This window comes from Urocampus carinirostris, chromosome 3 (genome assembly GCF_059441175.1).
Source record: "Urocampus carinirostris isolate Australia breed hairy pipefish chromosome 3, RoL_Ucar_1.0, whole genome shotgun sequence".
NCBI lineage: Eukaryota > Metazoa > Chordata > Actinopteri > Syngnathiformes > Syngnathidae > Urocampus > Urocampus carinirostris.
The window spans coordinates 10,132,991-10,145,681 of record NC_142351.1 but is presented as its reverse complement, the minus strand read 5'-3'; the positions used below and the strand labels follow the sequence as shown (position 1 = coordinate 10,145,681).

General features: G+C 41.3%; 1 protein-coding gene and 1 long non-coding RNA gene across 6 annotated transcripts in view; one reads left to right on the top strand and one right to left on the bottom strand.

Annotated features, from left to right (window-relative positions):
- LOC148368622 (uncharacterized) overlaps positions 1-12,691 on the bottom strand; it is a 94,962-nt gene that overhangs the window by 6,646 nt on the left and 75,625 nt on the right. Inside the window, exon 2 of the long non-coding RNA XR_015849945.1 lies at positions 729-812. This is a non-coding gene — a long non-coding RNA (uncharacterized LOC148368622). The remainder of the gene's footprint in view (positions 1-728; positions 813-12,691) is intronic.
- The window catches only part of scn8aa (sodium channel, voltage gated, type VIII, alpha subunit a), a 110,260-nt gene that overhangs the window by 87,633 nt on the left and 9,936 nt on the right, over positions 1-12,691 (top strand). For 4 of the 5 annotated variants that reach the window (XM_088330602.1, XM_088330600.1, XM_088330598.1 and 1 more), the window contains exons 21-22: positions 6,072-6,194; positions 12,305-12,589. In XM_088330602.1, the coding sequence (XP_088186728.1) occupies positions 6,072-6,194; positions 12,305-12,589 (408 nt within the window). The remainder of the gene's footprint in view (positions 1-6,071; positions 6,195-12,304; positions 12,590-12,691) is intronic. The other variant, XM_088330601.1, reaches the window with a different exon arrangement.

Genomic DNA, 12,691 nt, shown 5'->3' with positions numbered 1-12,691 from the left:
CCACTAGTATTCCGCCAGTAATGTTTTTGTGTATATAAATTTGAACAAGTTAATATTTGGACATTGTTTGATCTCGTCTTCTAAATTATTTTAAAGTTTGACTCCACATACAGACACACACATACTTTTCCTGGTTGTTCTCATCTTACATCGGCAAAGTATCATGCTATTTTCTTAGCTTCAGCTTACTGTCAGCAGGTAGCCTAAATGCCATCAAGAGATCATTCTCCTAAAAAAAAAGACAATAAATACATGAATGATTAATCATACCTAATGAATGACTTGGATTTACAAGGCTACCGTTGGTATTTAGGCTACATGCTGACAGTTAGCTAAAGCTAAAAAAAAAGAAGATATTTTGCCATTATAAGTAATAAGTAATATGGACTTTTTGTAACAATCATGAACGTTTCATTTCTGATATGAAATAAGAGAGCAAACCTGTGCATTTTTTATGAGTGCCTCGGTCCAATCTTTTCTCTTTAATGCATTTAACCACAACTCTCCTCTTTTTCTCTGATCGGGAGTGTCCGCCAGGATCTTGCTTAACCTCAATTTTCAATCACATTTTTTTTTTTACTGATTTTGGCACCCAGAGACATTTCCTCTGTGTTCTTACCAGCGCAAGTATTGTTTTCCCTCCAGGCCGAACCCCACCCACTTGTTTCGTCACAATGTTTCCCCAAAAAATGAAAGGGTCTATTCACTCTCTCTGGAAAGTGTAAAACCTTGTAATGTGATGTTTTGCTGAGATGTAATGATGGTGGGTGACAGGCTCCCTGCGGTAAGTTTGGTCTTCACTCGTGCACTCCCTGCAAAAAAAAAAGGTAGAAAAGTGCTAGTTTGTGTTGTTGCCTATACTGTGTTTTGTTGTGGGCTGCAGCAGTTGCTGTGGACTTTCGAAGGGGGGTGGACAACCATCATTAATTGAACCAGCCCATCTCACTCTTTGTGTGAATGCTCCTGGCTTTTCCTCATAACCCCTCTGTTATTGCATCTTTTCTTTTTACATATCTCTCTCTGTCTTGTGCTGTTTTTGTAAAAACAAGGTGTTTCTGCTGTAGAATATCGAATAAATGTCAAAGTTGTATCAGGTTAAAGAACACATAGTCAGCATTTCCGTAAGACAATTTAAAAGGTTTCAGTTTTTCGATGTTCCTCGCTGAAAATATACAGAATAGTAATATTTTGGCACTAGCTGACAATGTTTTGTCTAATGCAAACAAAAACCAGTGCCAAATGAGCACAGCGTAACAGCAAGTTGTCAGACAAACTTGGCGGCTACCTCTTGGTAGGGATTCCACTTGGAAAAAGAAATACCAATTTCTCGATTTTTTAAAATTATTATTATTGCCTAGTATTCAAACTAATGTTTTGCTTACTGAATGAAAGTTTTTGTACAACTAGGAGGCACCAAGTATTAAATCACACTTTACATCTACTTTTATCAGTCAGATGAAAACGACCAAAATTACCGTTTTGGTTTTCCGTGTGGTAGCTACCAAAAGCATTAGACAAAACAATTACTGTATTCCGTAATATTTCAAGCGCCATCTATAATTGAAAATAGGTGTTGATTTTTTTTTTCATGTTGATGTACAGTGATGAGCCTTTAAAAAAAAAAAATCAAAACATTTTTAGCATGTTAATGATGCCTCTCATCGAATATTATGAATTTCCGGAAAAAGGATGTTGTTAGTACAGGGATACGAAGTCCAATCATTTAATTTTTCTGTTAAAGGTCCGTAAATTTGAATGAAATACTTAAATCTGCTCAATATTAACTAACAATCCTCCAATACATATATATTTCATTGTAGTTGTAGTGTCAAGGCTCGGGAAAATAAATACATGGTATGTTCTTAGGCAGGTTAACTCGATCCGGTTTATATTATCTCCAAAAAGTGATATGACCAGAATGTAATCCTTTTTCGTAAAACGCTTTTGCCACAGCAACCCAAACTTCTACAAAACGATGCTATTTTTGAGTGCCTAACTCTTCAATAAAATTTAATATTCAAAAATATAAATAACCATTTTACTTAAGTTGTTACACTAGACATTTAAAAACAAAAAACAACAACCTCAGAAGTATGTTCCTCTGCACTATTTCTTGAGAATGGAAAGAAACACGATAGGTACAAAACAAGTCTCTGTCATGTTTACTGATGCAAGGCACCATGCCAACTGCCTTGAACTCTGATTGGCTCCCTGTCACTATTAAAACCCTCGTCTATCTGTCACCTGTTGTCAGTCGGTCTGCGGACCTCAGTTTACTCTAGGCAAGCTTTTCGACCCTGACTCAGTCCGATTTTGGCTCCCGTCGTTTCCCGGCTTCGACCACGTCTACTCTCCCTTCCTGGCTTTCGACTCGTTGCTGATCCCGACCACGTTTTTTGCTCTAGTGTCCTGGCTCCTGACCTCTTTTTTCCGCTCCCGACACCGCCATCGCTCGCCATGGAAGTGCCACTGACAGTTTTGTCACATGCTCATGCTGCTGTTGTAGGAGGTGTTGATGTCACCGGACTTGTTGCAAGAGCGTGGCGACGTCACTCGAGACTCGTTGGACCACGCCCTCAGCCCAATTCAAGTTTTGCAAGGCGGAGGGAGTATCCGCGTTTCCTCGATCCCTGCTCGGGGAAACGTCCGCTGGGTCCTTTGCTGGTCAGTCCGTACTGTCAGGACCATAACAGAGACAGGACCCACTTGCGTACATTTCTCTGTTTTATTGGGAAGAAGGGAAAGGATTGCACACACGATCCGGTGATCGATGGTTGCGGGGAGCAGGTCGCTCTGAAAGCGGAAGTGGCCCTTCGGTGGCAAGCGATGGCGGTGTCGGGAACGGATAAGCGGCTCAGTAGACAGGAGAGCAAAAACGTGGTCGGGATCAGCAACGAGTCGAAAGCCAGGAGAGGAGAGTAGACATGGTCAAGATAAAAAAAACGGGTCGAAGCCGGTATACAGACGGGAGCCAAAACCGGAGTGAATCAGGGTCGAAAAGCTTGCCTAGAGGTTCGCAGACGGACTGACAACAGGTGACAGATAGACGAGGGTTTAACTAGTGACAGGGAGCCAATCAGTGTCCGAGGCAGTTGGCGCCAAAGGAGCGGGCACAGGTGCCTCGCATCTGTAATCATGACAGTCTCTTGGAGCCCGATACAAAAACAAACAGGAAGATAGATATATACATCTTTACAGTGATAAGATCTGTCGGTGGGCCTAAGGTGCCCCCCGGGCCGCATGTTTGACATTTATATGCGCTAGCACTTTGGAACCTACTTGTACATTCCCAGAAAATGTTATTATGCCTCCTTTAATAATTCGATTGAACTCATTCAATATATTCTGTTTAACAAAATGGAAGTCCCGTTTGCAGGAGGCTATTAAGTGTCATTCTTCATTCATTTGTTCTTTTTTTCACTCCGATTATTTTTCATGATTTGTGTTTTTCCCTTCTGGTTTTTGGTTTGTTTCATTTTCGTTTATCGCTGTCGTCATCCTGGGATCGCAGCCCCAGATGTCATTGGCCTTGGTTTGCAGAAGGATGCTGAGACTTTGAGGCCACGCCCTCCCAGTTGGCCCATCAGGGGGCCATAGGCCGAGTACCCCGAAAGGGTGCGTTCCATGGGGTCAGCTGAAGGTGACAACAACCCCAAGCTTTGTAGTATAGATGGAAGCAAAATCTTTATTTTAGAAGGCTGCATTGTTTGTATTTAGACAAATTATGAATACTTGGTTACCCCTCCCCTCCTTAGTTTTTTCCTGAAAACTCTTGCTGAACAATGCACCAATTAATATGAAGATTTTGTCTATACAATCCTCCCTACGTAAGCTTTGAGTCCATGTATTCCGTGTGGTGCGTTTGACCACTTGATGTCAGTGGTTGACTGACTATTGATATTTTCCCTGTTTGTAAGAAACGGATTCAACCCATCAGCCCAAATTTGCAAACACAAGTTCAGTTCACATTAATGAGCAGGTAACAAGACCAGAAGAATTTTGGCTTCAGGAATTTGCATGAGAGTACATGAACCCAGTGTTTTATGCAATCAATATTCAGTTTGCAGATTCAGAACATTTCATTGTCTGTCATGAACCAGAACAGGATCAGGACCCAATCACGTGACATTTCTCACACAAGCCTTTTATTTTACGGAAAATGGGGAGTCATGCGCGTTAGGCAGCAGTCTGGCATGAAATGATAGGAAGCCAGAGGCCGACGAGATCGATTGCCCGAGTAGGAATTGGACAGATGGGGTGGATACCGGACAGGACGGGACAGAAAGGATAGAAAAAGAAACAAGATATCGAAATTAAACAGGACAAAATAGACGGGAACGAAAACTGGACAGAATAATAAACAGTACAAAATAAACGGGAACAATACCGAACTGGAAATACCAACAGGAAACAGGACAGAGGCATAAATGGTATTGTAATACTCAATAGGAGCATCATTAATTTATGTAACAACCAGAACCAAATTTTGCATGACTCCTGTAAAATAAATTTTTTTTAAGCCTTGAATTATGGTAGACCATGTACCAATATTGATAGTGGCCAACAAGGCCAACCTCTTGTGGCAGATTTGTAACCAGAAACAAAAATAAGACATGTACCATATGATGGTGATATGATGGTCATTATTTCAGAACAAAATTGTTTTTCCACATTATCAATATTGTTGCATGCGTCAATGCTTAAGTCTGGCTCATCTCTGAGGAGCAGGATGACACTTTACATCAAAAAAACAACAGCAACCAGATGACTAAGGTGCTGTATGTGAGTCAGATAGAGCACGCCTCTTCTGCAACTGATTTCAACAGAAACCTGTTTCATGTACGGGAGGAAACCCCTACCCCAAAAACAGCCTGGAGAAGGATGGGCATGGTCAGGCTGTACTTGCCCAAGACACACCGCAGGTAGTGGTGCCTCTACCTCGATGGTTCCAAATAAATGTTTGAGGTTTGATTCTAAAGTCTTAAATAAAAGGCAGCACTTTTGATATTGTTTAGAAGGAAGACCTTCAAGTTCTTGACAGCACACCAAAGAGTTAAGAACTACAAATTGCAGATGCTAATTTTTGTGGTTATCAGTGTAGATGAGTTGAGCTGATTTCACATTAGTTGAATGACTTTAGTTTGTATACCACACTTCACAACACAACAAAAAAGGAATGGATCCGTTTCTTATCATTTTTTGTTAAGTGTGCGCAACTGGACTGTAGTCAATGAAATTTTGCTGTCCTTCAATGTTTTTAAAGTCTGTTGGGTATGTCCTAAACCTTCATCCCAGTCTCCTGTGTGCAGTTGGTGTGATTGTGGCTCTCCCATTTTGCCTCTGATCTCTTAAACCACCCCTTCCCCATTGACACTTTTATGATGTATGAGAATTGATCACAGCCCAGTGACACACTTGTACATTTTGACTTGTATTCTTTCTCTTAGGTACCGTTAGTTTGTCTGTCTTAAAATGTGATTGGGATTTGAGCCCAAGAGCGACACGCAGAGCCTTTGTTAGAGGGCCAAGGGTAAGGCTCTCCAATCTGTTGGGTGTTTAATCAACTCCTGCAGGGTGACTTCTCTTCTTTATCCTGCCCCCCCCTCCAAGTCTTCCTCTGTGCCCCCTAGCTCATCTCGCTTGTACTAAATCGTGTGTCGTGTTCTTCCCTACTTAATTTGGCCTTTTTAAAGTTTTTTTCTCCTTTTCCTCTCTCTCTGTCTCTCTCTGTCTCTCCTTATGTCTCTTTGTCTTCTTCCCCTGCTCACTCTCTCTATTGCTCAATTCCATTTCTTTACAGGTACACTGGACCTTTTGCCTCAGATTAACAGACACTCCCTTAGCCTTCTGCCACTAAAACCAACTCCGCACAAAAAAAAAACCTATACTAAACACTGACCTCTCTCAAGCGTCTATGCATGTATAAACGCAATGTTATACATGCATATACATTGCATAGATTTATGTGTGTATGTTAAGCAACTCTCCTCACCTATGCCAGGGCCCTGTCTCTTCTTTAGTGAATAATCTAACAGTTTGGAACCTCTTTTGCTTCTCTGTTTTTTGCATAGGTGTCTATAGTCAGCCTTGTAGCTAATGCGCTGGGCTACTCCGATCTAGGGCCCATTAAATCACTCAGGACACTAAGGGCCTTGAGACCCCTCAGAGCCTTGTCACGTTTTGAAGGGATGAGGGTAAGATCCAAAGCTAAGCAGCTGATCCTTTCGCATGCCCATTCAACAGTTTCAAGCATGCTAGAACTGAAAACTATCAACAACAAAAAAACAAAGATAAGGAGGAAAAAAAAATCCCCAAAATATTAGGGGGGTTCTCCGAAGGCCTTTCCCATCGTGTAGCATGTCTTGTTAATAGCGTTAACAAATAAGTCATGATGCAGCTGTATTGACAGAAGACAAACATGCATTGCAATTGACCGTCTCAAACTCTCTAAAAGCATGACAGTGTTCTATATAGCAAAGCTGCCTCATCACATGTATGAGAAAAGACGAGTTCTGCTTACATTTTATTCTATTGTTTTGAGCTGGTGACCTCAAATTTCGTCCCAGTTTCATTGCCAATGCTTAGATGCCATCTCAAACAGTAGTTGATTCAAAAATGAAATCGTCATCCGGCCCAAACCTCAACCACTGCTTTCAACGGTGATAACATTCCATACCTTACCGCTAACCTCCCTCACAGCCACCCCATACACATGCCCATAACCTCCCACTTGTTCCCCAACACACACCATCCCTCTTTTCATTGAGACAAAAACCAGTGGAGAGGCACAAGACACCAAAACCTCTATATAACCAGTCACACTCGAAATATAGATAAGTTGTGAAGAGTTGTATTTGTTTTATTTGGTGACATTTTGATTTAGAGGGAGGACAAAATATTGCGCTGTTTCAGATAGTTTTCCTGTTCAGATGCAGTGGGTAACAGACTATTCACTATATTCTATTGCACTTTTTCTATAAAAAAAAAAAAAAAGATGTTCATTTCAGTGTTGAATCTAAAATACCAGTGTTTCCCATAGGAAGATTCTGGCAGGCCGCCACGGTTTAATTGGTCACATAAACTTTATATTTGTAAAATATATTAATGCAAATTTAATCAAAATCACCTTTAGATTTCTCATAATACAAATGATCGCAAACGCTATGTTGTGCATTTGTGCAATGTTCCTTTGTCAGTCAGAAGAGATCTTGGTCAGTCGACCCCTCCCCCACACTTGCAAAGATAAAATTTGGTTATTGTGGCGTTAGTCTGCGGGGTAAAATATGACATTGAAGAGAATCACATTTTCCCCAAGTTGAACAGTTTTTGAGTCTCGGCAACCTGAAAAAAATGTTTAGTGCCAAGCATTCTGTGTTAAAAACACGGTGCTGCCGTTGCAAGCGATAAAGAAGTTAGCTCAGAGCAGGAAAATGCTTTGGTGGACATGAGCCCTAACTGTAGCTCAGAAGTTGAGTGGTACAATAACTTATCGTCAACCACTGAAGAAGAACCTGCATCCTGTCATAGCAGAAATCACTAAAGGAGCGGTATGGTAATTTACCAAATCACAGATATGAGTATTGTATTCAATTAAATCTGTGATTTGGTCTCTTTAAAATAGCACCGCATCACAATCGAAACAACACTAGTTATTTCAATTTAATTACGTGATGAGCAAAGGCGGCACGGCAGTGAGTGGTTAGCGCGTCCGTGGCACAGTTCTGAAGTCATGGGTCCAAACCCACTTAACAGTCTTCCTGTGCGGAGTTTGCATGTTCTTCCCATGCCTGCATGGGTTTCCTCTGGGCACTCCGGTTTCCTCCCACATTCCAAAAAACATGCATGTCAGGTTAATTGGACAGTCCAAATTGTCCCTGTGTAAATGAGCGAGTGAGTTGTCTGTCTCTCTGTGCCCTGCTACTGGTTGGCAACCAGTTCAGGGTGTCCCCTGCCCACTGCCCGAAGATAGCTGGGATGGGCTCCGGCACCCCTGCGACCCTACTGAGGATTTTTTATTTTACATGTAACTCTTTTCCCGTATACCATGCTTAATGGGTGTGACTTGTTTGCTTTGGCATTGCCTCTCATAACTATTGTACTGTATTTCTGATTCAATAGGGCACACATTCATCAGAGATCTCGCTTTTTGATTTTGCTCTGAAATGACACCAAATCAGTGTGTTTTAACTTAAAATGTATACAAATTCATTCCAGGGAAGCATGCCCCTGGACCACCCTAGACTGTCCACACACCGTGGTCTCACAAAACTTAATGGGAAACACTGAATACCCATGCAGATTTAAAGGGGCTTGCTCATTAAACATTGGTGCCATGCAAAGACCATAGCGATGGCCATCTGACCAGGATAATTGCTTCATTTTGGTGCTTGCTTGCTTAAATTCCAGACCAGAAGTCGATCAACTCCAACATAAAACTTCAAAATTTTGGTTAAAAACATAATCCAGCTATTTGTAGTTCTTATCGATCAATGTGTCCCACAATTCTCTTATGCGAGTTCAAAAATCAAGTTCCCATCAAACACCTCTCTTAGCTCTCCTTAGCTTTGGACTTGTTTGTTCTTTCCAACCTACCTTCAGGCCTAGAAGGTGTCATCCACCACACCCAACTTAACCACACCCAACTCCCACCCTCCATACCTTCTCGCCCCACTGTTCCACCAATAACTGAGTGAGAGTGAGACAGACACAGGCCCCCCTCACAATGATGTGACAGTTACAACAGTACTGTATGTTTGTTAAACTTCTGCTGACCAATTTACACCAATCTGCCTCTTCTAATTCCACCTATTCCATTTTAGTTTTCACTTTATTTTTATTTTGAGGTAGAGGCAGAAGATTAGCAAATATGTTTGGCTATCATTTCAAAATAGACGTCCATTTTATAACATCACATAATTCACAAAGAAGGCCCTGGTTATTCTGATGCCTTCTACTGCATAGGAAGTGAACAGCCCCATTCAATGTTTCAATCTGAAGTGTGGGTTAAGAATGGCAAATGACGCCTAAAGAAACGACAAACCAGAATAGAGAAGCTGCACATAGTCATCAATTGCATTGAGGCTTATTTATCCAAGCTGTCCATTGACTCAAATGCATTGCGTCTGAACAGGCGTTTAAGGCCCTGGATAGGCAGTGTGGGTGTCCTTTATCAGTTGCCTTTTTGCAGGGGGGGGATGGTTGGATAGCACATTTGGGGTGCGGGTGAAAGGAGAGTAAAAAAGGGGGGAGAAAAGATCCCGCTGTGTCAGTTTAACCGCAATGGTGAAGTTCACTTAGCGATATTTAACAATTTGTTTGACATGACCAATGTCAATGCTGAGCAATAAATAAACGGATAGGGAAGGTGAATGAATAGTGAGATGAAATAGATTCTGGAGAGTATGACTTTCAAAAAAGTTATTGTTTTACATGGAATAAATTATTCTGATATTGGTGTCATCGTAAGATTGTCACTAGCCCTAAAACTGAACCATATAAAACTTGTCAGTATTAAGATTGAATGGAAACAAACACATCAGCAGCTGGTTCAGCCGTGATCTCTTGAATCACTCTCACTCTCCATCCACTTATGTCCCTAATGATTTATTGACTTGGATGGTTTTTGCACACTGCCATTTAAACACGCATGTACTAGAACTGCTGGTGCACACTAAGCGTTTTGGAAAGCGATTTTCCCTCTTTTCCTTCTGCTTTCCAGGCAGCATATCGGGAAAGCAGTTTTTTTTCTGTTATTCATACTGCAACTGGAGCCATTCTCTCAGCAGGTGCAAGAGCAAATGTCGAAACATTCTAAATTAAGCAAATACTGTCACAAGGATTTGTTTCCACGAGTTGTGCATGTTAGCGGTGGTGGCTTTAGCATGCTGAGAGAACGGTCCTGCGCAGAGAGGGAATATAGCTTCATAAAACAATGACATGCATGCTCAGCTGTCAGCCTGCCATTATAATAGCAAAATAGCAACGCTACATTAGCGTAGCTTTCAGTAAATTAGACTGCACGGCTAAGAAAACCTGTGCGCTGGTTACATTTGATATTTATTATGACTGCTATGGAATCGTGTGAATTATTTGAACTCTGAAAGAAAAGGCAATTTAGAATATGTAGAGACTATGTACTATGCTTGAACTTGTCAGGTTGGAAACATACTGCTATGGCATACTTTATCAATAGTTTAGAAATAAAAATTTGATTTAGCATGTGTGCGAAACCATTGATAATACAAATGATCAAGTAAATGATTGGAACACATGTTTACTGTCAGGGAATGTGTGATGTTTGTAAAAACCTCCATGCACATGTAAGTAATGTGTGCATGCATGATATCTAAAAATCAAGACAGATATATTTTGACTGCAAATATTTACATATGCTTTTAAAAATAAGGTATGCTCGATTATTTGAACGTTATTATTTCCCTATACTCTACAGCCTGGGGTCTCAAACTCAAATTACTTGGGGGATGCCAGAGCTAGGGGTCTGGGTTAAGTTGCACAGGAAAACCTCTAATAAAACATTCCACTTTTCTCAAATATCTTAGTTGAAAAATAGCGACGCAAAATAAAATGCAAAAATAGAAATAAAAAAATCAGGAAGTAACACGAAAATCAATCGATCTTTAATGAATGAATCGATAATTTGCGTGGGTTGCACCTACATTGAAAGGACATTGTGTATTATTTAACTGCTAGATGTCAAAGTATTTTGTAGAGCAACCAAAAATAAGTACTAAAAAAAATGGAAGAATAGAAACTACGGAAAACCAAAGTGACCAAACTGCATCTTTTTTCTTGTTTTTGTTCAACCTTGCACGTTGTTTTTTTTTGAGTCCTCATAGCAGCAAGATGGGGACAATTATGTCAGTACACTTTAAGTTTCAGGACCAGAACGGAGACAGGACCCACCCGCCTAACGTTACTCACAGTTTTATTGGGAAGAAGGGCAAGGATTGCACACACAACACGGTGGTCGCAGGGAGCAGGTCGCTCCGAACGCGGAAGTGGGACCCCCGCGGCGAGCGATGGCGGTGCCGGGAACGGAATCAAAACGGGTCAGCAGCCGGGACAGAAGAGCAAAAACGTGATCGGGATCGGAAACAAGTCGAAAGACAGGAGAAGAGAGCAGACGTGTTCGAGATAAAAAACGGGTCGTTATTCGGGACGGGAGAACAGACGTGGCCGAGATCAAAACGGGTCGTAATTCGGGACGGGAGAGCAGACGTGGTCGAGATCAAACAGATCGTAGCGAGAGACAAACAGGAGCAAAAACACAGGATAGGCGAAAAAGGGCTTGCCGGGTAAAAAAAGAGATTCGCAGACCGACCGACAAAAGGGGATTGAGAGGACCGAGTTTAAATACTGACAGGGAGCCAATCTGTCAACAAGCTGCAGTTGGCGCCACACAGGCAGGGCCAACTGGGCGCCATGGCAACCGTGACACTAAGTGAGGCTAATGTCTTGTAAAAACGCCAATTTTTTGACTTGCGAGTACTTAAAAACTTGCATTTTTATATCGTAGTTAATGTATTTTTGCTTATTTTTTATATAAATGTATATTTATTTTTTTACCAACTTAATAATACACACTGTCCTTTTACGTCTTCATTGTAAGCCGTGGGGCCTAAAATTATCATCACGTGGGCCATGATTGCTCCTCATGCCGCAAATGAAACCCCTGCTCTACTAAGTCACCCATCGTTTTGAATAGTACAGCTACATATTGTGTCAAACCGGTTTAAATAAACCACAAATTTTGGTAGACACCAAAAGTTTGCTCTAAAAAAAAAAAAAACAGATCAGTCGATTGAATTATTATTTGAAATATCAATGAACCAGTACTAAAATAACTCAATTTCTGATAGCCCAAGTTATATCAATGTATTGGAATGACCCGATTGTTTAGTGGGTTACTCCTGGTGCTTGAGGTATACCTGGTGCCCTAGCCACTAAGAAAGTAACCCTTGCTCCACAGTCTGTAAACTAAATGCTATAATGAGTGGCCTTTCCCAAATTCATGACTTTGAATGTCATAGAAAGATTACGGCCTCGGGGCCGCATGCGGCCTCCAGGATTTTTTGATAATATTGATATTTTATCAATCCCCCTGCGCTTGGTCCCCATAGCGATTAGTCCAGTGAGTCTCAGTAAAATAGAAAATTGGAGGAAACATTTAATAGAGTTTGTACAGCCATAGCAGTATGATGCCTTCCGCCAAAATCTTGGACTGATCGATGTGTGTTTCCTGGTGCTAACAGTGTGGTATCCTCTCTTCCCTAATCTGGTTTAGGTGGTAGTCAACGCCCTGGTAGGAGCCATCCCTTCCATTATGAATGTGTTGCTGGTTTGCCTCATCTTTTGGCTGATTTTCAGTATTATGGGGGTTAACCTGTTTGCGGGCAAGTACTACTACTGTTTCAACGAGACCTCCGAGGAATACTTTCCCGTTGACGTGGTAAACAACAAGACCCAATGCGAGGCTCTTATTGAGCAAAACTTTACGGAGGTCAGGTGGAAGAACGTCAAAATCAATTTTGACAATGTGGGCGCCGGCTACCTGGCCTTGCTGCAAGTGGTGAGAGTGTAATTCCTGTTGGACTGTTTTGTTTTCTTAACTTTTTTTATCATTTAATTTTCCATTTGCATCCACAGTTCTCAGAGGCTGCTTTCCATTGTG